The sequence below is a fragment of the Balaenoptera physalus genome (assembly GCF_965194825.1).
Source record: "Balaenoptera physalus genome assembly, chromosome: 1".
Taxonomy (NCBI): Eukaryota; Metazoa; Chordata; class Mammalia; order Artiodactyla; family Balaenopteridae; genus Balaenoptera; species Balaenoptera physalus.
Genome location: NC_138882.1, coordinates 141939050 through 141963118, shown reverse-complemented (window position 1 = coordinate 141963118; position 24069 = coordinate 141939050). Strand labels below are relative to the sequence as shown.

Here is a 24069-nt window from a genome sequence, read left to right as displayed (position 1 = left end):
ATACAACTCAGTAGTAGAAAAAACAAATAATCCAAAGGACCTGAATAGATATTTTTCTAAAGAAGACATACAGATGGCCAACAGGTACATGAGAAGGTGCTCAACATCACTAATCATCGGGGAAATGCAAATCAAAACCACAGTGAGGTATCACCTCACACCTGTTAGAATGGCTCTTATCAAAAAGACAAGAGGTAGCAAATGCTGATGAGGATGTGGAGAAAAGAGAACCCTGTGCACTACTGGTGGGAATGTAAATTGGTGCAGCCACTATGGAAAACAGTATGGAGGTTTTTCAGAAAATTAAAAATAGAGCTACCATATGACCCAGGAATATTTCTGAAGTAAATGAAATTACTGTCTTGAAGAGGCATCTTTACCCCCGAGTTCTTCGCAGCATTACTTGCAACAGCCGAGACATGGAAACATGGAAGTGCCTGTCAACAGATGAATAAATACAGAAAGTGGCGTATTACTCCCCCCTCCAACACACACAGAGGAATATTATTCAGCCATAGAAAGGGAAGGAAATCCTGGGGACTTCCTTCCTCCAGTGGTTAAGACTCCACGTTTCCACTGCAGGGGGCACAGTTTCGATCCCTTGTTGGGGAACCAAGATCCTACTGCCATGCCATGGTGCGGCCAAAGAAAAAAAAATGGAAGGACATTTGCAACAACATGGATGAACCTTGAGGGCATTATGCTAAATGAAGTAAGTCAGACAAAGAAAGACAAATACTGTATGAGCTCACTTAAATGAGGAATGTTAAGACATAGAAGCATCGAAACTAAACTCACAGAAACAGAGTAAGTTGGTGGTTGCCTGTGTTGGGGTGGGGGGGAAATGGGTGAAGGTGGTTAAAGAGTACAAACTTACAGTTATGAGATGAATAAGTTCTGGGGATCTAATGTACAGCATACACTGTAGCTGGCTGTAGTTAGCAAAAGTTAACAAGTCCCCTACATACGAACCTTCAAGTTGCGAACTTTCAAGGATGCGAATGTGCGTTCCTTCAGCGTCACGTGTGAGTGACATTGCAGCTTGCCTTCCGTCTCCTGTTGCTGACGATCCTTCAGCTCTACCATCTCCCACCTCCTCTCCCTCCTCCAGTCAGTAACTCTTCTTGCCTGTTCACTCGATGCCAACCCCTGTATGCCGGCTGTTGTACTGTACTACTGTACTTTTCAAGGTACTGTACTATAAGATTAAAAATGTTTTCTTTATTTTTTGTGTTTGTTTTTTAAATGTATTATTTGTGTGAAAAGTATTATAAACCTATTACAGTATGGTACTATATAGCCGATTGTGTTAGTTGGGTACCTAGGCTAACTTTGTTGGACTTACAAACAGATCAGACTACAAACGTGCTCTCACTGTGGAACTTGTTCGTATGTAGGGGACTTACTGTATTGTATACTTGAAAGTTGCCAGGAGAGTAGATCTTAAAAGTTGTCACGACAGACACACGCAAGGGCACACACACACACTAAAGGTAACTTTAAGTTGATGGATGTGTTAATGAACCTTACTGTGGTAATCATTTTGCAACATATACCTATATCATCACATTGTACACTTTGTTCACATTGTGCAATGTTATACGTCAGTTACATCTCGATAAAACTGGGGAAAAAAGGACATGATGTGATCAGTTGTATCAGATGCTGTTAATAGGTCAAATAAGATGAGGGTTAAGAATAGACTGTTTGCCATAGTGAAATGGAAGTCACTGATGAAAAGTGACTTTTCTAAGTCACTTAGAAAAGGCTAGTGTTGGTAGAGTGATGCAGGGAAGAGCCTGATTGGGGTGGATTTAAGACATAATGAGAAGAGAATAATTGAGGATAAGTATAGATGACTCTTTTTAATATATATGTATATACTGGCACAAAAACAGAAACATAGATCAATGGAACAAGATAGAAAGCCCAGAGATTAACCCACGCACCTATGGTCAACTAATCTATGACAAAGGAGGCAAAGATATACAATGGAGAAAAGACAGTCTCTTCAATAAGTGGTGCTGGGAAAACTGGACAGCTACATGTAAAAGAATGAAATTAGAATACTCCCTAACACCATACACAAAAATAAACTCAAAATGGATTAGAGACCTAAATATAAGACTGGACACTATAAAACTCTTAGAGGAAAACATAGGAAGAACACTCTTTGACATAAATCACAGCAAGATCTTTTTTGATCCACCTCCTAGAGTAATGGAAATAAAAACAAAAATAAACAAGTGGGAACTAATGAAACTTCAAAGCTTTTGCATAGCAAAGGAAACCATAAACAAGACGAAAAGACAACCCTCAGAATGGGAGAAAATATTTGCAAATGAATCAACGGACAAAGGATTAATCTCCAAAATATATAAACAGCTCATTCAGCTCAATATCAAAGAAACAAACACCCCAATCCAAAAATGGGCAGAAGACCTAAATAGACATTTCTCCAAAGAAGACATACAGACGGCCACGAAGCACATGAAAAGATGCTCAACATCACTAATTATTAGAGAAATGCAAATCAAAACTACAATGAGGTATCACCTCACTCCTGTTAGAATGGGCATCATCAGAAAATCTACAAACAACAAATGCTGGAGAGGGTGTGGAGAAAAGGGAACCCTCTTGCACTGTTGGTGGGAATGTAAATTGATACAGCCACTATGGAGAACAATATGGAGGTTCCTTAAAAAACTAAAAATAGAATTACCATATGACCCAGCAATCCCACTACTGGGCATATACCCAGAGAAAACCATAATTCAAAAAGACACATGCACCCGAATGTTCATTGCAGCACTATTTACAATAGTCAGGTCATGGAAGCAACCTAAATGCCCATCAACAGACGAATGGATAAAGAAGTTGTGGTACATATATACAAGGGAATATTACTCAGCCATAAAAAGGAACGAAATTGAGTCATTTGTTGAGACGTGGATGGATCTAGAGACTGTCATACAGAGTGAAGTAAGTCAGAAAGAGAAAAACAAATATCATATATTAATGCATGTATGTGGAACCTAGAAAAATGGTACAGATGAGCCAGTTTGCAGGGCAGAAGTTGAGACACAGATGTAGAGAATGGACATATGGACACCAAGGGGGGAAAACTGCGGTGAGGTGGGGATGGTGGTGTGCTGAATTGGGCGATTGGGATTGACATGTATACACTGATGTGTATAAAATTGATGCCTAATAAGAACCTGCAGTATAAAAAAACAAACAAAACAACTAATACTAAACTTTCATTGGGTTATTTGTATGGAAATATGTTAATATAAATGTTTCAGACATTACATGAAATTTCTAAAAATCTTATATTTGTATTTGTATGGAAATATGTATGGAAATATGTTAATATAAATGTTTCAGACATTACATGAAATTTCTAAAAATCTTTAAAAAAAAATAAAAAATAAAATAAAATATATATATATATTTAAGTATATATTATATATATATATATATATATATATATATATATATAAAATGGTGAAATACACTATTAGTACATTCACAGTGTTGTATAACCACCACCACTGTCTACTTACAGAATATTTTCATCACCCTAGAAGGAAACCCCATACCCAGTAAGCAGTCATTCCCCATTCTCCCCTTCCCCTAATCCTTGTAACCACTAATCTACTTTGTCTCCATGGATTTGCCTGTTTTAGATATTTCATATAAATGGAATCATAAAATATGTGGCCTTTTGTTTCTGACCTGTTTCACTTAGCATAATATTTTCAAAGTTCATCCATGTTGTACCATGTATTGGTACTTCATTTTTATGCCTGAATAATATTGCATCATATGGGTATACTACATTTTGTTTGTCCATGCATCAGTTGATGGACATTTTGAGTTGTTTTCACCTTTTGGCTATTGGGAATAGTGCCACTATGAACATGCATGTATAAGTTTTTGTTTGAACACTTGTTTTCAGTTCTCTTGGGTCTCCAGGAGTGGAATTTCTGGGTCATATAATAATTCTGTAAACTTACTGTGGAACCACCAAACTAATTTCCACAGTAGCTGTGCCATTCTACATTGCCACCAGTAATTATAAGTGTTCCAATTTCTCTACATCCTTGTCAGCACTTGTTATTGTCTGTTATTGTTTTTGCCATCCTAGTAGGTATGAAGTGGTATCTCACTCTGGTTCTCATTTGCGTTTCTCTAAAGACTAATGATGTTGAGCATCTTTTTATGTCCTTGTTGGCAATATGTATATCTTCTTCAGAGAAATGCCTACTACTTAAATCCTTGGTCCAATTTTTAAGTGGTTGTTTCTCTTTCTTGTTGAGTTTTAGAAGTTCTTTATATATTCTGGATATTAAACCTTTTTCAGATGTATGATTAACAAATACTTTCTTCCATTCTTTGGATTTTCTTGATAGTGTTCTTTGATGCACAGAATTTTTAATTTGATGAAATCCAATTTATCTATTCTTTCTTTTGTTGCTTGTGCTTTTGATGTTGTATCTAACAAACGATTGCCAAATCCAAGGTAATATTTACCCTCATATTTCTTCTAAGAACTTATGGATTTAGCTCTTATATTTAGGTCTTTGATCCATTTTGAGTTCATTTTTGTATATGGTGTGAGATAGGTAGGCAGTTCTTTAGATGAGTTTTGCCAAAAAGGAGAGCAGAGAAATTAAGCAATAACTGGTAGAGAAAGTGGGGTCAAAAGAGGTTTGTTATTTGTTTTAAGATAGGAGAGATAATGGCATGGGAATGGTCAGTAAGAGGGAACATTGATGATACAGGAGAGGTAAGAGTTGCTGGAGCAGTGTCCTTCAGAGACAGAGGTGGGAATAGGATCTAGAGCACAAATGGAAGGATTGGCTGTGGACAGATGCATGAAGCGTTCATCTTAATAAAAAGAGGGAACACACTGTATCAGTACAGATGCTGGGAAGAGAGTAGATGTGATGGTGACATCTCTGAAAGTTCTCTTTTAATTGCTTTAGTTTTCTTATTGAAATGGAAGGCAAAGTCATTAGGGAAGAGTGGGTTAGAGCTGTTGGGAATATGAGAAGAGAGGAGAAGGTGGAATTATCTTTCTAAGGAGACACAGAGTATGAACAGACTAGGGAAATATATACTAATTGCTGGACACTTGAATATCATGATCATGTATTTAAAGTGAGAATAGTTAGTGTGGGTAAATGTTTTCCTCCAGAGCAGTTGCTCAGTAAGGCCAGAGTAAGTGCAGGTGGAGAGTTGGGTATTTCCAGGTTTATGGTTTTGTCTAGTGAGGATAACTCACTTGCTTGGGGTTTGAGATTGAATACATGGGAGTGATTATAATGATTGATCTTAGAATTTAACCTGGGTAAGAAGGGAAAAGGCCATTAAAATAGTGAGGCAAAGTGAAAATGTGCTAGGAACAATGGATCGAAGGTCTTGGTGGAGATTGTTGGAGTACTGAAAAGGTAGGAGATAGTAGTCAGAATGCAACTGATGAGTTGTGATTACGGAGGGCTTATAGTCTAGCATATGCCCTAAGTGTAGGACTGAAGATGAGATCACTAGAAGAGAAGAGTTCCAGCAAATGAGAGGTCTGGGTGTTGGAAGATCATCTATGTGTATGTTAAAATTGCCAAGAATTGAGATGAGTAGGGTTGTAGACAGTGACAATGTGTAAGAAGTTGAAATTATTGAGTAATGAGTGAAGTGATCCTTGAGGCTGGCGGATGATAAAAAAGATGAGGAATAATAGGGGATACACAGCCAGACGACAGGAGATTCAAAACTGGAAACTGTTAAGGTGGGGAGAGGGAGAGTAGTGTGGAAGTAGTGATGAAGAGCAAAGAGGTTATCTCCCTTCTCAGGGCCTTTAAATTGTTTGAAGGCTGTGGAAACAACAACAATAACGAAACAGGCACAATTGACAGGGCAGAGGGGCAGCACTTTCCTTAGCGGGAGAGAACCAGGATTTGTTTTGAACAAGGTGGTGAAAGGAAGGGTTCAGAGAAGAGGTTGAGGTTGTAGGCGATTTTGCAGCTTGATTATAAATATTAAGTACCTAGAAGTTAAGGGCTGAGTTACATTCATCACTGCATTCCTTTCAGAGTAGTGCTTTTACATACTACATTCTCAATAAATGCTTATGTTCAGTAAATGAATACCGAGTGATTAAGTGGGAAAGAATTAAGACCTAGAAAGAGAAAATAATGTTTATTGAACACCTACTGTGTGCTTGTAATGAACAAAAATACATTCCAATTATAAAAGCGTAAAGCAATGAAATTGAAAGTCCTCTAGTATTTTCTTTTAGTGCAGTAGTTTTCAATCAGTTTATAAACCCAGGCCTCCCATCTCATATTCTGGCTGACATGAGGAAGAGTCATCCTTCTAAGAAAGGAGAATACTTAAACCTTTTAAAATAAGGAGACCAATAATAATAACAACAAAAATAATTATTCAACAACTACCACCATTAGTAAAAAGTTATTTTATTTTTGTTTTACTAAAAAATAAACACTAGATAATACTTGCAGAAGAGTTCTTTCAACTACTTGACAATCCAAGGTATTGTTATTATTTCCATTTACACATAAGAAAAAGGTTAAATTAATCACTTGTTCAAAGTCAAACAGTAAGTAAGTGGCAGGGATGGGACTAGGTAGGACTTAAGTCTTCTGACTAGACCCTTCTTTTGGAGCATTGCCACAGTTGAATCCAGAAGGTAATGCAACCAGGGGCGGTGCTAAGGAGGTCACAGAGCTTGGACCTATGACCCTACACAGCTTTCTGATGAAGCCAGTGGTTCCATCTACTGGTGTTACGCTTCCTCTTCCTATACTATTGCTCTTTTCATGTAGCCTCTTCCTACTCATTTTGTCGTTTTTTCTTTTATTCTACCATCATCAACCCTTTATAATTCTTCCTTGCCTCTGTTGTCCTCTCTGCAGTGGCAGATGATGATCCTGTCTTTTAGTTTTTAACTTAGCTGAGCATTATGTCACATGGAAGATCATAAAAAAGAAGTTTGAAAACCACTGTACCAAGTAGGATATTCATGTTTACCAAGTAGGATGAAATATGTGAAAAAGCTCTTTTTCTCTGAATGTTCAGTTCTGTTTGATCCTTTCTTTAAGCTACTGTTTGTATGATAGGGAAAATATGTTTCATTAATGGATACTGGAAGAAGCAGTTTTCCATTTATTATGAGGAGTTGACACCTTCTCTGTGTCTAGATTCATTTAGTTTGGATTGATAGTTATAAAAAAATGAATCAGTAGTCCCTATGGAGTATTTTGTGTGTGTGTGTGTGTTTATTTTAACTACCTCAAAAATCAGACAGGTAAAATGTATTCATATGTTTACATGTAAACATTGAAATTATATTCTCTAAGATTAACATATTTTTCTTTGTCATTTTAGACCAGTCTGCTTAGTTTTAAGGGAAATTCCTTTTATGTCTACTTGGTTTTTACTTGTGTCAACATTTAGGTGAGTCAAACCAATTTCCAGTATAATATTTTCAGTATACTACTTATAAACTCATTTAAAACTTTTTTACAGAGTGATTATGGTTTGAATTGACAATTCTCTTTTTAACGTTTTTTCTGTTTTCCCATATAGTATGCTGCCTCTTCTATTGAAGGATGAACTCCTAATGCCCTCAGTTGTGACAGTGATGGCATTTTTCATAGCTTGTGCAACCTCCTTTTCAATATTTGAAAAGACTTCTGAAGAAGACCTGCAGTTGAAATCCTTTTCCATTTCTGTTAGGAAATATTTTCCATGTTTTACATTTCTTCCCAGAATTATACAACATTTGGTAAGTTGTTTAGTTTTTAAGGTACTATTTAAAAAAAAAAGTTATTATAATATCTTTTTTCTTTTATAGCATTTTTGAGATATAATTCCCATAAAATCCACCCATTTAAAGCATGCAACTCAGTGTTTTAAGTATGTACACAGAGTTTTACAACCATCGCCCTAACCTAGTTTTAGATTATTTTCCATCACCTCAAAAAGAAACCCTGTGCCATTTAGCAGTCATTCCCCATTCCACCCTCACCCCTAACCTCAGCCTTGGATAGCCACCCAATTACTTTCAGTCTCGATAGATTTGCCTATCTGGACATTTCATATAAATGGAATGTATTAGTCCCTTAGGGCTGATATAGCAAAATACCAAATCAGGTAGCTTAAACAACAGAAATTTATTTTCTCACAATTCTGGAGGCTAGAAGTCCAAGATCAAGGTGACATCAGCATTGGTTTCTGGTGAGGCCTCTCTTCCTGATTTGTAGGTGACCTTGCTGTCTCCTCATGTAGCCTCTTCTGTGTGTGTGTGTGTATGTGTGGAGAGAGAGAGAATTCTTTGGTGTCTTTTTCTCTTCTTATAAGGACATCAGTCCTATCAGATTAGGGCCGCAGCCTTAGGACTTCATTTAACCTTAATTTAATCTCATCTCTAAATGCAGTCACATTGGGGCTTAGGGCTTCAACATATGAATTTTGTGGGGACATAGTTCAGTCTATAACATGGAATCATACAAAATGTTGTCTTTGATGACTGGCTTCTTTCACTTAGCACATTTTTGATTTTCATCTGTGTGGTAGCACGTATCAATACTTCATTCCTTTTTATTGCCAATTCCATTATATGGATATACCACATTTTGTTTATCTATTCTTCAGTAGATGCTTGCTTCCACTTTTTGGCTGTTATAAATAATGCTGCCCTGAAGATTTGTGTATTAAGTTTACCAGTGCACATATGTTTTCATTTCCTTCAAGTATATACCTAGGAGTGGTAATTCTGTGTTTAACATTTCGAGAAACTGCCTGTCTTCCAAAGTGCTGCATGATTCTACATTCCCCCCAGCAATATATGAGGATTCCAGTTTCTCCACATCCTTGACAGCACTGGTTATTGGCCTTTTTTATTATACCCCTCCATTATTATAGCCATACAAAGTGGGTGTGAAATGGTATCTCATTGTGGTTTTTGCATTTCCCTAGTGACTAATGATGTTGAGTATCTTTTTGTAATTTCTTTGCAGAAATGCCTATTCAAATCCTTCTCCCATTTTTTTTTTTTTTTTTTTTTTGGCCACACTGCACGGCTTGTGGCATCTTAGCTCCCCAACCAGGGATTGAACCCAGGCCCTTGGCATGAGAGCACGGAGTCCTAACCACTGGGCCACCAGGGAATTCCCATCCTTTGTTCATTTTTAGTTGAGTTGTCTTTTTTTTTTTTTTTGAATTGTAAGAGTTCTCTATACATTCTTGATACAGGTCTCCTACCAAATTGCAAATATTGTCCCCCATTCTGTGGGTTGCTCTTTGACTTTATTGATGGTATTATTTGTAGCACAAAAGTTTTCATTTTTATGAAGTTTAATATATCTAGTTTTTCTTTTGTTGTTTGTGCTTTTGGTGTCATATCTCAGAATCTATATATAACCAAAGGTCATGAAGATTTACTCTTATGTTTTAAGAGTTTTATAATTTTAATTCTCTTTAGGACATTGATTCATTTTGAATTAATTTTTGTGTATGGTATGAGGTAGGAGACCAACTTTATTCAGTTGTTCCAGCACCAATGAATTGTGTTTGCACCCTTGTAGAAAATCAACAGATCCTAAACGTAAGGGTTTATTTCTGGACTCTCAATTCTATTTCACTGATCTATATTATCCTTATGCTGCTGCCATACTGTCTTGATTACTGTGGTTTTATAGTTACTTTTGAGATTGAAAATTGAGTCCTCTAACTTTGTTATTCATTTTCAAGATTGTTTTAGCTATTCTGTGTCCCTTGCATTTCCATATTCTTTTTAGGATCAGCTCATCAATCTCTCCGAAAACCCAGCTGAGATTTTGATAGGGGTTGCTTTGAATATGTATTTATATTTGTGGAGTATTGCCATCTTAGCAAGATTTAATCTTCCAAACCTATGAACATAGGATGTATTTCCATTTATTTATTCTTTTATTTCCTTCAACAACGTTCTGTAGTTTTCAATATACAGGTCTCGCACTTCTTTTGTTAAATTCATTTCTAAGTATTTTATTCTTTATGATGCTTTTGTAAGTGGAATTGTTTTAATTTTGTTTTCATAATGTTCATTGCTACTGCATAAAAATACAGTTGATTTTTTTATTCTGAACTTGTATTCTGTACTATAAGTTTTCAGTGAATTTCTTATGATTTTCTTCTATATACAAGATCATGTCATCTGTAAATCATGATAGTTTTATGTCTTCCCTTTAAAACTGGATGCCTTTTATTTCTTTTCCTTGCCTAATTACCTGGCTAGACAGCTCCAGTACAGTGTTGAATACAACTGGCAAGAGTGGATATCTTCGTTTCTTCAGATTTTAGGGGGAAATCATCCAGTCTTTCAACATTAACTATGATGTAGTTGTGGGATTTTTATAGATGGCCTTTATTTGGTTAGGGAGTTCTCTTCTCTTCCTAGTTTGAATGTTTTTTCATGAAAAGGTGTTGCATTTTGTCAAATGCTTTTCCTGTGTCTAAGATACTATGTGTTTTTTTCCTTTATTCTATCAATATGGTATATTACATTGATTGATTTTTGTATATTGAACTAACCTTGCATTCTTGGGATAAGTTCCACTTGATCATGGTATATAACCTTACTTATATGCCACTTGCTCGGGTTTGCTAGTATTTTGTAGAAGACTTTTGCATCTTATATTCATAGGCGATATTGGTCTGTAGTTTTCTTTTTTGTGATGTCTTTGTATGGTTTTGGAATCAGGCTTAATACTTGCCTCATGGAATGAGTTAGGAAGTGTTCCTTTTCTACTTTTTGGAAGAGTTTATGAAGGACTGGTATTAGTTCTTCTAGAAACATTTGGTATAATTTACCAGCGAAGCCATCCGCCTGTTCCTGGACCTTTCTTCGTGGGATCTTAAAGATGACTAATTCAGGAGGGAGGGATAAAATAGGAGTATGGCATTAACAGATACAAACTACCATACATAAAATAGATAAGGAACAAGGATTTACTGTACAGCACAGGGAGCTATATTCAATATCTTGTAATAACCTATAATGGAAAAGAATCTGAAAAAAATATATATAACTGAATCTCTTTGCTGTACACCTGAAACTAACAATATTGTAAATCAACTGTACTTCAATTAAAAAATGATTAATTCAATCTCTTGTTATAGGTCTATTCAGACTTTCTGTATTTCTTGACACAATTTCAGTGGTGTGTCTAAGAATTTGTCCATTTCATCTATGTTATCTAATTTGTTGGCATACAGTTGTTCATAATATTCCCTTATAATCCTTTTTATTTTTATGTATGGTAAGGAGTGATGTTCCTTTTTCATTCCTGACTTGGGAAATTTGTACCTTCTCTCTTGGCCTTGGTCAGTCTAGCTAAATTTTGATAGTTTCATTGATATTTTTGCAGAACCAACTTTTGGTCATTGATTTTCTCTCGTGTTTCTGTTTTCTATGTCACTGATTTTGGTTCTAATTTTATATACCCTTTTTCATGCTTGGGTTTGGTTTACTCTTTTTTTAAAAAATATTTATTTATGTATTTGGCTGCGCTGGGTCTTAGCTGTGGCACGTGGGATCTTTGTTGCGGTGTGTGGGGTATGTGGGATCTTTAGTTGCGGCATGCAGAATCTTTAGTTGCAGCATGTAGACTCTTAGTTGTGGCACGTGGGATCTAGTTCCCTGACCAGGGATTGAACCTGGGCCCCCTGCATTGGGAGTGCGGAGTCTCAACCGCCGGACCACCAGGGAAGTCCCTGGTTTACTTTTTTTTATCTAGTTTCTTAAAGTTCAAGTTCAGGTGGTTGATTTTAGACCTTTCTTCCATTTTTATATAGTCATTCAAACCCATATATAACCCCTGTGCCATTCTTAAGCAGTATTCCATAAACTTTGAAATATATGTTTTTTAATTTAGTTAAAAATATAGTCCATTTCTTCTGATTTCTTCTTTGGCTCATGAATTATTTAGGCATTTGTTGTTCAGTTTCCAAATATTTGGGGATTTCCTTGACTACTTCATGTTTTTCTATTCTAATTTAATTCTAATGTATTTAGAGAACATACTTTGTATTATTTCAGTATTTTCAAATGTATTGACTTTGTTTTGTTAATTTCCCCTTCAGTTTTGAAGGGTATTTTTGCTATTTCTTTCAGCAATTTGAATATCGTCCATCCCACTGCCTTGTGGCATCCATATTTTCTGATAAGTCAATTGTTAATCTTATTGAGGATAGTTTATATATATATATATACACACACTTAGTTTTAGGTGCTTATTAGATACCCAAGTGGAGATTTTAAGAACTTGGATATATGAGTCTGGAGTTTAGGGGAGAGGTCCAGGCTGGAGACAGGAATTTGAGTCTTCAGTATGTAGACAGTGACTAAAGTCACATCACTGGATGAGCTCACCAAAGGTGTGATTATAGATTGAGAAGGAACCAGCGAAGTTGTCTGAGAAAGATTAACTAGTGAGGTAGGAGGAAACCAGGAGAGTATCATGTCATGGAAGCCAAAGGAAGGGTTTCAAGATGGCAGTGATGTATTATTTCAAATGCTGGTGAGAGATCAAATAAGGCAATAAGAATTGACCACTGGGTTTAGTTTAGTGGAGGTCATTATGGATCTTTCATTGGAGTGATTGGAGTGAAAGCCTAATTGGTGCAGGTTCACTAGTGAAAGGGAGAATTGGACACAGCAAGTTATAGTTCACTCTTTTAGGAAACTTTTTTCTAAACAGGAGCAGACAAATGGGGTAATGGCTGGAGTTTGACACTGATTCAGGATCATAGTATCATGACATTTCATTCAGTCCCATATTTCTTAAGTTTGAAACTTTTGATGATTTCACTTCAGAAATTTTCATTCCTAAGATTGACTCATATTTTCCCTTTGGAGGATATTTGCAGCCTATTTATACCTGTTTGTAAGCCTTTTTGGCTTCCATCCTTCCCATTCTTCCGTCTGGAATGATCACTGTATTACTCTCTTTACAGGTCTTACCAATTCTGTCATAATCTAGCCATTAAAGCATCTTTCCGGGTTCCGTTTATGTCCCACTTCCTTCATGAAAGTCACTACTGTTTCTCACTGCTTGTTTTCTACATTTACTTAAGCAGCTTCCATGTCCTTGTCTGGCTGGTCCTTGTCTCACAGTCTACAGCTATATTGTCCAATATGGTAGACACTAGACACATGTGGATTTAAGCTTAGTAAAATTAAAAATTCAGCTCCTCAGTTACAGCAGGCGTATTTCAAATGCTCAGTAGCCGTTATGTGGTTAGCAGCTACTCTTTTGGAGTACACAGATATAGAACATTTCCATCATTGCAGAAAGTTCTATGGTGCAGTGCACTGGTCTAGAGAAGGAAACTGACTGCTGCACAATTACAGTAAATGCAGTAATTATGTCTACTGCTCATCTTGGCATTTAATAAACTGTGACTTTGTGATTTTATTTAACTAGTTCATTCATCTCCCTAAATTGGAAGCTCTTCGAGGCCAGAGGACATTTTCTTTCATGTGCCCCACCATGCTTTCCTACAGCACTGGCTCACTGAATGTGTTCAGTGAATATGAAATGTAATTTTGCATTTGCTGTAGAAAAATTTTTCATAGATGAATTCTTAGATTAACTTAGAATTTTATATCCTGTAGGGCCCTGGAGCATGCCATGAATTTAACCCTGACTAGCAATATTATCAGTTTCAGATTCCTTTTTTCAGTGCTTGGGTGATAAGAAGTATAAGATAGGGGCTCTCAGGCTTTGGCTACACTTGGGAATCACTTGGAGAGCCTGCCCCAGAAACTCTGATTTAATTGGTCTGGGATGTGGTCTGAGGACCGAGATTTTTTTAAAACTCCCAGATGACTCTTCCATACAGCCGAGGTTGAGATTCATTAGTAGAAGAGATTGAACCCCCAGCTCTCCCCTTCAATTCTGCTCATTTACCACTATAAATCAATGTTAGCAGTACATTTAAATGTTATCTTTTATCCTATGCAGTAACATTTCTTTTCCCTCCTTATAGTTTCTTATCTCAGTAATCACTGTGGTCCTCCTGACACTGATGACTGTCACACTGGGTCCTCCTCAGAAACTACCGGACTTGTTTTCTGTATTGGTGTGTTTTGTATCCTGCTTAAACTTCCTGTTCTTCTTGGTATACTTCAACATTATAATCATGTGGGATTCCAAAAACGGAAGAAATCAGAAGAAGATCAACTAGCTATATCCCCAAAGAAATGTGAAAATGTTAATTGTGCTACAAGCTTTTGTGGAATTTTTGCCGTGTATAAAAAGAAATGATCATTTTGAGAATCATGGAATTATAGGAAAGGAAATGGTGAAAAGTCATTGTTGTCTACACAAAATATATGTATATGGGGACCAAAGCAATGGAGGCTTTTATTTTCTAACTACTGAGTGGCCAAGAAATATTGTAGTTTTATTAAATTCACAGTTCTTCAAGTGGGAAAATAAGAGAAACATGTCCTTAATCTCAGTGTTTACTTAGGAAATGTACTCTGTAATTTGTTGTCTTGAAAAAAATCTGCAAATACAGTGAGCTTAATGGGAGAATTTAGCCCCTTATTTTTGAAGGAAATCACTAATTTTGGTATTCAGATTTCGTTTTCCTTACATTTTAGAATGCTTTAGAAATTATATCTCAGGGATTAAATTTGTGATAATCTTTTATATTACTATGAGAAGGCAATTTAAACTATTTAAAGTTTGAACATGCCTCATTACATGTGCAAATTTGAATTTTCTTTAGCAAGGCAGAGATTAAACTGTGTTCTTATTTATTTCCAAGAAGTCTGATTTACCTGAATGCAATTAAACAATGAATTTTCCTAAATTTAAACCTAAGTGGTTTGAATGAAGTCTTTTTAATTACTTATGATCATTAGTTCTAAACTTTCAGGATCATTCTGTTTAAGTTAAGTGGCCTTATACTGGGTTCATCCTTCTGTTCTTCTTTGTTATGACATGGTTCAAGGTTAGCAATGCCATATGCATTGATCCATATCATGCTTCATGTTAACTTAGTAGCCCTGTTAATACTCTATCACTCTATATTAGAAGAAGCCCATCTTTACTATAGTATTCAGTTGGTAAAAATAATTTATTGTAGCCATGTTGTAGAGTCTCATGTAAAGATATGTTTTCTTTAGTCTCTGTAATAAAAATAACCATTTCCCCATCAACCTATGTTTTTAATGAATATATTTCTTTAATAAGCCATTAAAGCATAATAACTAAGTGGTGGTATATTTTAAAACAATGCAAGCCAAACACATATACACAAAGAAAATTTGGTTCTAGACACGGACACCTACAGGCTGATGCAACAAGGTATATGTTTTTAAGTCTGATAAAGGAAGTGGGTTTAGACAAAGCAAAAAATCAAGAAGTATTTCTTTCTCAAAGCAAATGTGCATAAAGACTCAAAGGGCAGGTCAGCACAGAAAAGCAGCCTTGAATCGCTGCCGAATCAGCAGGAACATCGCTGTCCATGGTCACCATCTGTAATCACTGTGCCCAAATGTCAGCATCTTGGCTGCCTGGTGTAGTCTTATTTTTTATTTTTTGTAATAGAAAACTTGCATTTAATACAGGATGTTGATTTAATTCAATGATGAGGAAGTTCTGACAACTTCTAAATAGTTGGAATAGAGAAACATTATTTGAAAATGAGTATTATTTAAACATTAGTAAAATAGAATGCACCCATATTCGAGGTATCTTATAGGTGAATTCTAAATAAAAATACATTTCCAGATGATTTAATCTAGTCATATGGAGTTACACTGTAGCTTTAATGGAGACTTGTAGCAATTATAAGTCAAGTATCTCGTATCTATTAGAAACCAGTTTAAGAACAGTCCACTTTGAACTTTGAGGGATTAAGTACCAAAATAACAAAAATGTCCAGTGATGAATTAAGATCAGAAATAGGCAATTTCAAAGCATTTCTCTCAGCTATATTCAGGATTACAGGGATATTTTAATATAAAGATATTTAGCTTATACAAAAAAATTAAAGACTTCTGACTTTATTCACTGATGATATACCTGTCAAAAAATGATCTCTTCCAAGTTATTTTCCAGTTCATTTTAGAAGGAAGGGCTGTTTCTGAAAAATGCAGTTTTCTTTGTTGTCAATAAACTTAGGTATGCGTCTTAAAATGAAGAGAATAGGGTATATGTTCATGTATCAAATATGAGGCAACAGAAGTCATTTTGTCTTGAAGCCTTAGGGAGGGGAGAAAAATCCCCGATGTAGCATTCTGTCCAAATGATAAACCACAACTAAGTGAGTGAAACATTTACAAAAGTCAAGGCAGCCAAAGGAGCCTCTCTGTTCAAGGGAAAGAGAGTAAGAGATGGATAGGATGTAACTAAATAATGGTTGGAGTAACACAATGGTTTCAAGTCTCAATTGGTCTCTCTCTTCTGTTATGTTCATTGGAAGATCAGGGCCAAGTGTATCCCCCCCCTTCTGCCCCCCCCCCCCACTGCCCCGCCCATATAAACATTAGTTTTGTGTGTGGATCTTTCTGCTTTGTCCTTCATGTGGCCTCCAAGGGTGATAAAGCGAGAGTCATCTGATCTACAATGAATAGAACTGGGAAGGGATTCTTAGCCGACCCAGCTGTTCTGAAAGGCAAAAGCTTAGTATATCAAGAGGTCAAACATACAGTAACTGATTTAATAGCATTAAGCACATAGCTACATAACTTGGATTACATATGAAACCAATCTACTTCTTAACCCTTCATTTCCTGACTAATGTAGGTTTCTTTATATTTTGGCTTACATTCTAAGGTAAGTTTTCAATGGTAGAACACAAAGGAATTACCCTTTTTGGTATATTTTAGGCAATGTCCTGTTATGAGCACTGTATCACAAAGTATCCTTAATATTTAGCAGATTCTCTTAAAAACCTTATTTAAATAGTACCAATAAAATCACTAGTGAAGGCAATTAGTTTTGTTAATTGAGTTACTGTTTAGTATCATTTCAATGAATAGTTTTTTAAAAATAACTCATTTTCATTTTAAGAGTGAATCTGAAATTTCTGTAAATGGAAAATTAGTTATTTTCAACCTTAATTTGTTAAATTTTGTTTCAAATTTTTCATATATTTTTATTTTCATGATACAGTGAATTAAATGACATGGTACTATCTTATACAAATTTTGTCAAGACAATTTGTATAAGATACTATACAAGGGAATAGCATTTTTTCCCCTGTGGAAATGATCAAAGAAAAGTATATAAGGTTTAAAAAAAGTGCTATCGATTCTGTGATTCTCTCTTCCCCTTTATTTTGTGACAGCACAAACATGATGATACAAAAAAAACTAGAAAATTAAAAATTTAAAATAATGCTTCAAAATAATTTGGAGGGGATCTCATATTGCTCCATGAGATAGGTCTTTTTAAATTCAGTAGAGTCTGTGTAGTTCAGTTTAAAAACAACTTCATATTTAAAAGTCTATACTGAAAAATACATTCCAATATTTTATAAAAGGAGATGTGGAAATTTTAAAAGCTTGAAAATACTTTTTCTCTACAAGCATAAGAATAACTAGAATATAATAAAGACTCATCCCTGAGATAGTAGCTAAAATAAACTTATAAATTTTAAAAGCTTTCAAGAGAATCTAATAAATACATATCTGGAGCTTTAAATGGGAAAACTGGTACCTAATACCACTCACTATTAGATTTAATATGAGTTTTAAAATATATAGCTCTACCAAAGGTGCCATTTTTATTAATGCTTTATTAAGTCTATCCACAAATGCTAAAAGTATATAGAAGCATATGAGATACAAAATATAAGTCAAGATCCTCTTCTACATGTTGGCTTACTTTAAAGGGTCAAGAAGAAATGTATTATTTACGTTGAGATTATCTACTGGTGCGTGTAGAAAGTTTAAATTAGCTGCAAGAAATTTTATCTAGACATGCACCTGCCTGTGCTATGATCTGGTATTTACTGGGCAGATTAATTACAAACATTTCTTCTGTTCCTTTAAATATGATCAGGCAGATACAGAAATTGGCGTTTTCACAGTGAGTGCATTTCTTCTAAATGCCTGCAGGATAAAAAAGATGCTTATTAAATCATTAAGAATTAGTTTCCAAATTAACATGCATCTCATACATGATTTAAGAAATGATTTAAACACCCGTTTACTACGTAATTTGGTACCTAGTTTTGTTAGGTACTGGTCATCTCTCATTTGCTATTTTTGAGTCTTCAAAGCAAGATTCACCTTCACAAATAATTGTCAATATGACTACTCTAACGTAGCACTCTTCACTTTATATGAAGATGGATTTGAGATACTTCGAGAGGGTTCTAAAACTCCAACATGACCTAATGAAAACACCAAATCTTACATGCCTTTTGTCTATAAGCCTTCAGGGCCTTTCAGCAGGTGTTTCCTCCAACAGCTGCCCCCACAAAAAAGAGACAGTCTTTACTGACATTCCTATTCAGAGTATGTCCCTCTGGGGACTCCTAGTGGTGATAGAAGTTCTTGTCTGTTTGGCCTTAGGACACTTGTGTGAGAGGAAGCCTTTGAAAAAAGCACCCAATGGCAACTGATGGCATATATACCCATAGGGCATGTGGACCCTTTACTTCCTGAAATATCCCTTCCTTGCTTATATTGGCAGCTATGAATAAGTAATACATGGTGGGCCCCTATATTTCCCTATTCATGACAGTCCACCTATATTCTTCTTGTCCTACAAGTAGATAGGTTGCCAACTTGACAACCAGCTTTTGCCAACTCATGAGCTGAGTCTGATCTGAATACTAGTAGAAGATTTTAAGCATCCTAGGGTTCACTTAATATCCTTATAGGTTATTGATACACAGAACTAATGATAATACTGTGGAGGAAAGGAAGACTGCCATTTATTAAAAAGTTACTGTGGGAGGGCTTCCCTGGTGGCGCAGTGGTTGAGAATCTGCCTGCCAATGCAGGGGACACGGGTTCGATCCCTGGTCTGGGAAGATCCCACATACTGCGGAGCAATTAGGCCCGTGAACCACACTTACTGAGCCTGTGCGTCTGGACCTTGTGCTCCACAACAAGAGAGGCCGCGACAGTGAGAGGCCCGCGCACCGCGATGAAGAGTGGCCCCCGCTCGCCGCAACTAGAGAAAGCCCTCGCACAGAAACGAAGACCCAACACAGCCAAAAATAAATATAAATAAATAGAAATTAAAAAAAAAAAAGTTACTGTGGGGAAGGTACTAATTAAGCTAATTATTTAATTAAATTAATTAATTTGCTTTTTATTTTTGTTTTTTTGGCCACACCGCGCAGCTTGCGGGATCTTAGTTCCCTGACCAGGGATTGAACCAGGGCCCTGGCAGTGAATGTGCCAAGTCCTAACCACTGGACCGCCAGGGAATTCCCTAAGCTATTTTATATAATCCACAAGGTAAATAGCATCAGTCCCATTTTATAATTAAGGTTTTGGGAACCGAGTGCCTTGTTTAAGGCCACTAGCTAAAGTAGGTAGTAGAGCTGGTGCTGGACATCTAATCCAAATCCCATTCTCTGTTACAATGCTAGGCCCTGCAAAGAAGTCTCATCAGTTGATCATGGCTGCCAGGACAGTTGTGTTGAGAAAGATTCTGAGGCCAAATTTAGGATCCAGCAAAAATCACTACTTTGATCAATGTGACGTATATCACAGCACACGAGTGAGGAGCAGCAGCATGGTGGTTTTCTCCACACTGTCATTCTGCTTCTGGAGATGAAGCTCTCAGAACACAAATGAGAAGAAATTTACATCCAGTCATGCAGTCCATGAGCAGTATTTTGACAGAATTCATCCTTTATATAGCAATTATATTATATTCTTTCTAAAACATATTTTGGATTGTTACTTCCTTAATAATCTTCACTGGTCCATTTCTGCCTAATGAATAAAGTCTGAGCTAATTTATTAGCCTGGTGATCATAACTGTCAATGATGTATCTGGAATCTACTGTTCATTCTGCTTCTCTGCCTTTTTTGTTCATGTTGTTATCTCTGCCTAGTATGTTTACACAGCCCATCAACATTACCCATTTTTCAAATTCCAGCTTCCTAGTAAAATACAAACATTTCCATTACTAGGGTCTTGGATGGCCCTCTGTTAGAGATTATGTACAGTGGAATAACTAAAACTGATTTTAAAATCATGAACCCTTAAATAATGACCTAATCACTCTATCCTAAAGGCGGTCTATGTTGCGTATTCCTATACTACTGCTTATTCTTCATTTCGTACTTAGAGTAGAAAAGAATGTTTACTCTCCTCAGTCTGAAGAGGAAGAAATTTCTGTCAACTCTTCTGCTCCCTACAGCCCATGGAAAAGTGACAAATTTGACTGACTGAAGTCCAGAACAAGAGTCCACATTTTACTAGTCATATTCGGTCACTATTCTTACACAACACTCTTCTTCCCCACTATTCAGTTTCCCTTTCACCGTCTGTCTACTCTCAAGTCCAGTTGGCCTTCATGCTTCTTAATTTCATGTTGTAAGGAGACCGGCCCATTCTCTCTCTTCTGCAACCAAGCATGTAAGGTAGGTCTGTGGTCTTTACTGTTATAGAGACACGTGGACTTGGGTCTGTTTCAAGGATCCAGCTTTCTCCTCAGGTTCAGGAGAGCACATGGGATTCAAGATCTAGATTCAGTATGGGAGAGGGGAGGTTCCACTTCTGCCTTAGTCCACATTAGTTACCCCAACCTTCTACCAGAGGGCCTGCCATGTTGGAGGTTAATTCCTCCACTAATCAAGTTGATACTTTGATCCTCGTTGGATTCATAATCTTTTTTTGTACTTGCTATTGGCCAGAATCCTAGACAGAAGAAGGGTCTGAACTTGTATCACTTATCATAGCTTGCCTTATATTACTATTATTTCATGTATATAATATGAATCTTATATCCTTAGCTTGAATACTAGGTTGGCATTAAGCAAAGTGCTTTGTTTATACTAATCCTCACACTTTTGTTAACCAAGTGATTTATTTACACTGTTTCTAGGAAATGTATCTCAGCATCGCTTGTTGACATTAGCCCAAATCATGCTTTCTCCGCCTCTTTTGCTGGTCTTCATACTGTCTGTGGCCTATGGGTCGCTGTCTCCCTTACGCACAGTCTCTCTTATTGTAACATTATTTTATAAAGGCTCCACTTTCTAAAGGCTCTGGGAGCGAATGCATATGGCGTGCTCACCCCCACTGAATAATATAGGTCGGGAGGAATAATAACTGAAGTGTGACAGAGGGCAGAAGCTGATGTGCAGACAGGGAATCTGGCCACAGTGGTGTCAGGGGCATTGTGACTGTCAGAGGTTTCTAGGGCATAGGACAAGATCAGGGAGTTTAATATCCTCCCTTAGTCATACCAGTTAGGCAGCTGTGACAAATGCATAAAAGAACATGGAAGAGAGGGATCTAAGGAAGCCTTGTGTAAGGTAAGTTATAAGCAGGTTTTGAAAGACGGGTAAAATTTTGATGATGGGGGAAAAGGTATGCCAAGTAGAGGAGACAAGAACAAAGATAAGGAAATGAGACAGGTGCTTTCTGAGGAATGTATCTAGGTATGAATGGCAAATAATCTGGAGTGACTGAGGCACAAAGACAAATTAGAAAGGTAAGCTGGGGTCAGATCAGGGAAGAGTTCTGAATGATGGTATAAATTTGGATTTCACTATGAATATGGTGGAGTGATACCTTCGAAAGCATAATTTGTTCAGTAGCAGGACAGGCTGTAGGGAAACGAGATCAAAGAGCAGAGAGGCAGGTTACAATGAGGATGCAGATAATCTGGATGAGAGGTAATGAAGGAATAAACCAGTGCAGTGGACATGGAAAGGAGAAGTAAACATTTTGGGAAGTGATATTAATTGGCAGCAGTTTGGATGTGGGAACAACTAGATGAGACAGAATTGTAAGGTTTTCAGCCTTATCACTGGATGAATGTAATCCCTAGAAAGATAAAATGAGGGATAATATGAGGGGGGGATGAAATCAGCATATTAGGGGAATAATGTATGGGAGCTGAGATTGTTTACAGCTCAGGAGGAGGGTGACTTATACACTAAGGTGAGAACTAAAGTCAAGGAATGGATGAGATCATGAAGAAAGCACCCAAGAGAAGAAAACATGATCAAAAGAACCCAGGGAAATGTCTCAAAGGTAGTCAAGTACATTTCACTGTAATTTCTCTCTGTTGCTTCCCACTAAAAGGGAAGTTGACTAGTAGGTCCACCTTAATTCTTTCAAGTTTTTTGAAAGTACTACTCAAAATAAAGACTCAGAAAAACATCCCTAAAACATGTGATGATGTTTACTAGAATCCACGACCACAAAGCTATTCTCAGTACTCTTAAGTTTCCCAAAAGTTCATTAATGAGACTGTCATATATTAAATGTGTATATTCATTTGCCAAATGTATAACTGTGAATATTTATGTGTGTATATAACTGTGTATTTATGACAACCATCTAATAGTTTGCTGTTGGATTTCCATAGGTCAGAAATTGTATAAAACATTTTACCCTATAATGAATGAATGTATGTATTTGTATATATATTATATACTTAAAACTTAATAGAATCTAAAACCTTTGAGCAGTCATGAAACCTGACATTCACTGATTACTACCATGTAGTGGGCAAGAGCACAGGCTCTGGCACCAGACTACTCTGGTTAGTATACTGGCTCTGTCTCTTAAGTGATTCTGGTACAAGGTACTTAACCTCTTTGTGCCTCAGTTTCCTTACCTGTAAAATAAAGATAATAACTATCTACTTCACATAAGTTGTTGTGAAGGTTAAATGGGATGTGTATAAAGCGCTTATAACAGTGTCTGGCACATTGAAGGTGCTCAATAAATGTTAGCTATTATTATAAGCTATTATTTATTGTATACTACAGAATGAACATTTTAAGGAGTGAAAGTGATACAATTTTCTGTAGAAGATGCTTTGCAAATATTTTAAAAACAGCTAGTTAGGGAGACAATATTAATCACTTGAGATACCATTTCCAAAGCAACGTATTTTCAGTATAGAATTCTTTTTTTGCATTAATTTTTTTCTGAGAGAAAACAGGCAACATCTGGTTAGCTTCTAAGAATCTTAATATTGATGCCACTAAGTCTGGGATAATGCTAGTTTTTACTGTGAACCTTCAGTTGCAGGTACACTAAACACTAATGTTACATCATAACTCATAATGCTTCTAGCTAATATGTTATAGTAAGCTATTTATAAATATATCATTTTTACTTGTATTGCTGAATCCACAGGAATTGTTTTGAAGGAAAGGTACAACTAATTAATATGTAATTATTTACTTAATTCAGCACATTTCCAAATTCACCGACTTGTTATGTCTTTGTTCAGTCAGATGTGCCCTATAGAAACTATAACCTACCTCTCACTATTTAGTTAGCTATTTTTACCAAAGGTACTCAATTAAGGGCCCTCTTTATATTCACTAAAAATATGCCCTCTCTGAAAGCTGGCCTGGTAAGCTCAACAGCATTCTCTTTCAACGGCCTCTAACTCACAGATCTTGTTAGACTGCCTTCCTATTATTTATAAGAATAGATAAAATATAATTTCAACTAATGTCCCTATTTTCTTTACAGACAGACAATACCAAGTTTGATAATATAATTAAAATGTTTCCACCTGAAAAATAAACAGTGAAATCTAACAAGGCTAAACCTAATTATTAAGGTGAAACAGTACCTCGGTTTAAAATGGTTTTAAGGAATTCATAGCTATCAAGATCATATAATTAATTCTATATGAAAGAAAAAACTTTTTTTTTCAGAAAACAGTGCAAAGTAAGTTGTCATAGTAATGATGCAGAATAAATGCTTAATCAAAATGAAATTAAAATAAAGAACCTACACGTAAAGTTTTCTTTTACATTATAAGTAACAGCTTTGGGGCTATAAATTCTTGTTTCAACAGCCTACAGATTTGCCTGAT

General features: G+C 36.1%; 2 protein-coding genes across 4 annotated transcripts in view; one reads left to right on the top strand and one right to left on the bottom strand.

Annotated features, from left to right (window-relative positions):
- ALG6 (ALG6 alpha-1,3-glucosyltransferase) overlaps positions 1-15238 on the top strand; it is a 60729-nt gene extending 45491 nt beyond the window's left edge. Inside the window, exons 13-15 of the mRNA XM_082454169.1 lie at positions 7411-7479; positions 7612-7810; positions 14059-15238. Of these exons, the coding sequence (XP_082310295.1) occupies positions 7411-7479; positions 7612-7810; positions 14059-14256 (466 nt within the window). The 3' untranslated portion in view covers positions 14257-15238. The remainder of the gene's footprint in view (positions 1-7410; positions 7480-7611; positions 7811-14058) is intronic.
- A 4-nt stretch (positions 15239-15242) lies between these two features.
- The window catches only part of ITGB3BP (integrin subunit beta 3 binding protein), a 92872-nt gene continuing 84045 nt past the window's right edge, over positions 15243-24069 (bottom strand). For 2 of the 3 annotated variants that reach the window (XM_082454006.1, XM_082454009.1), the window contains exon 8: positions 15243-15690. In XM_082454006.1, coding sequence (XP_082310132.1) covers positions 15659-15690 — 32 coding nt within the window. In that variant the 3' untranslated portion in view covers positions 15243-15658. Of the gene's footprint in view, positions 15691-16106; positions 18140-24069 lie in introns of all 3 variants that reach the window. The other variant, XM_082454007.1, reaches the window with a different exon arrangement.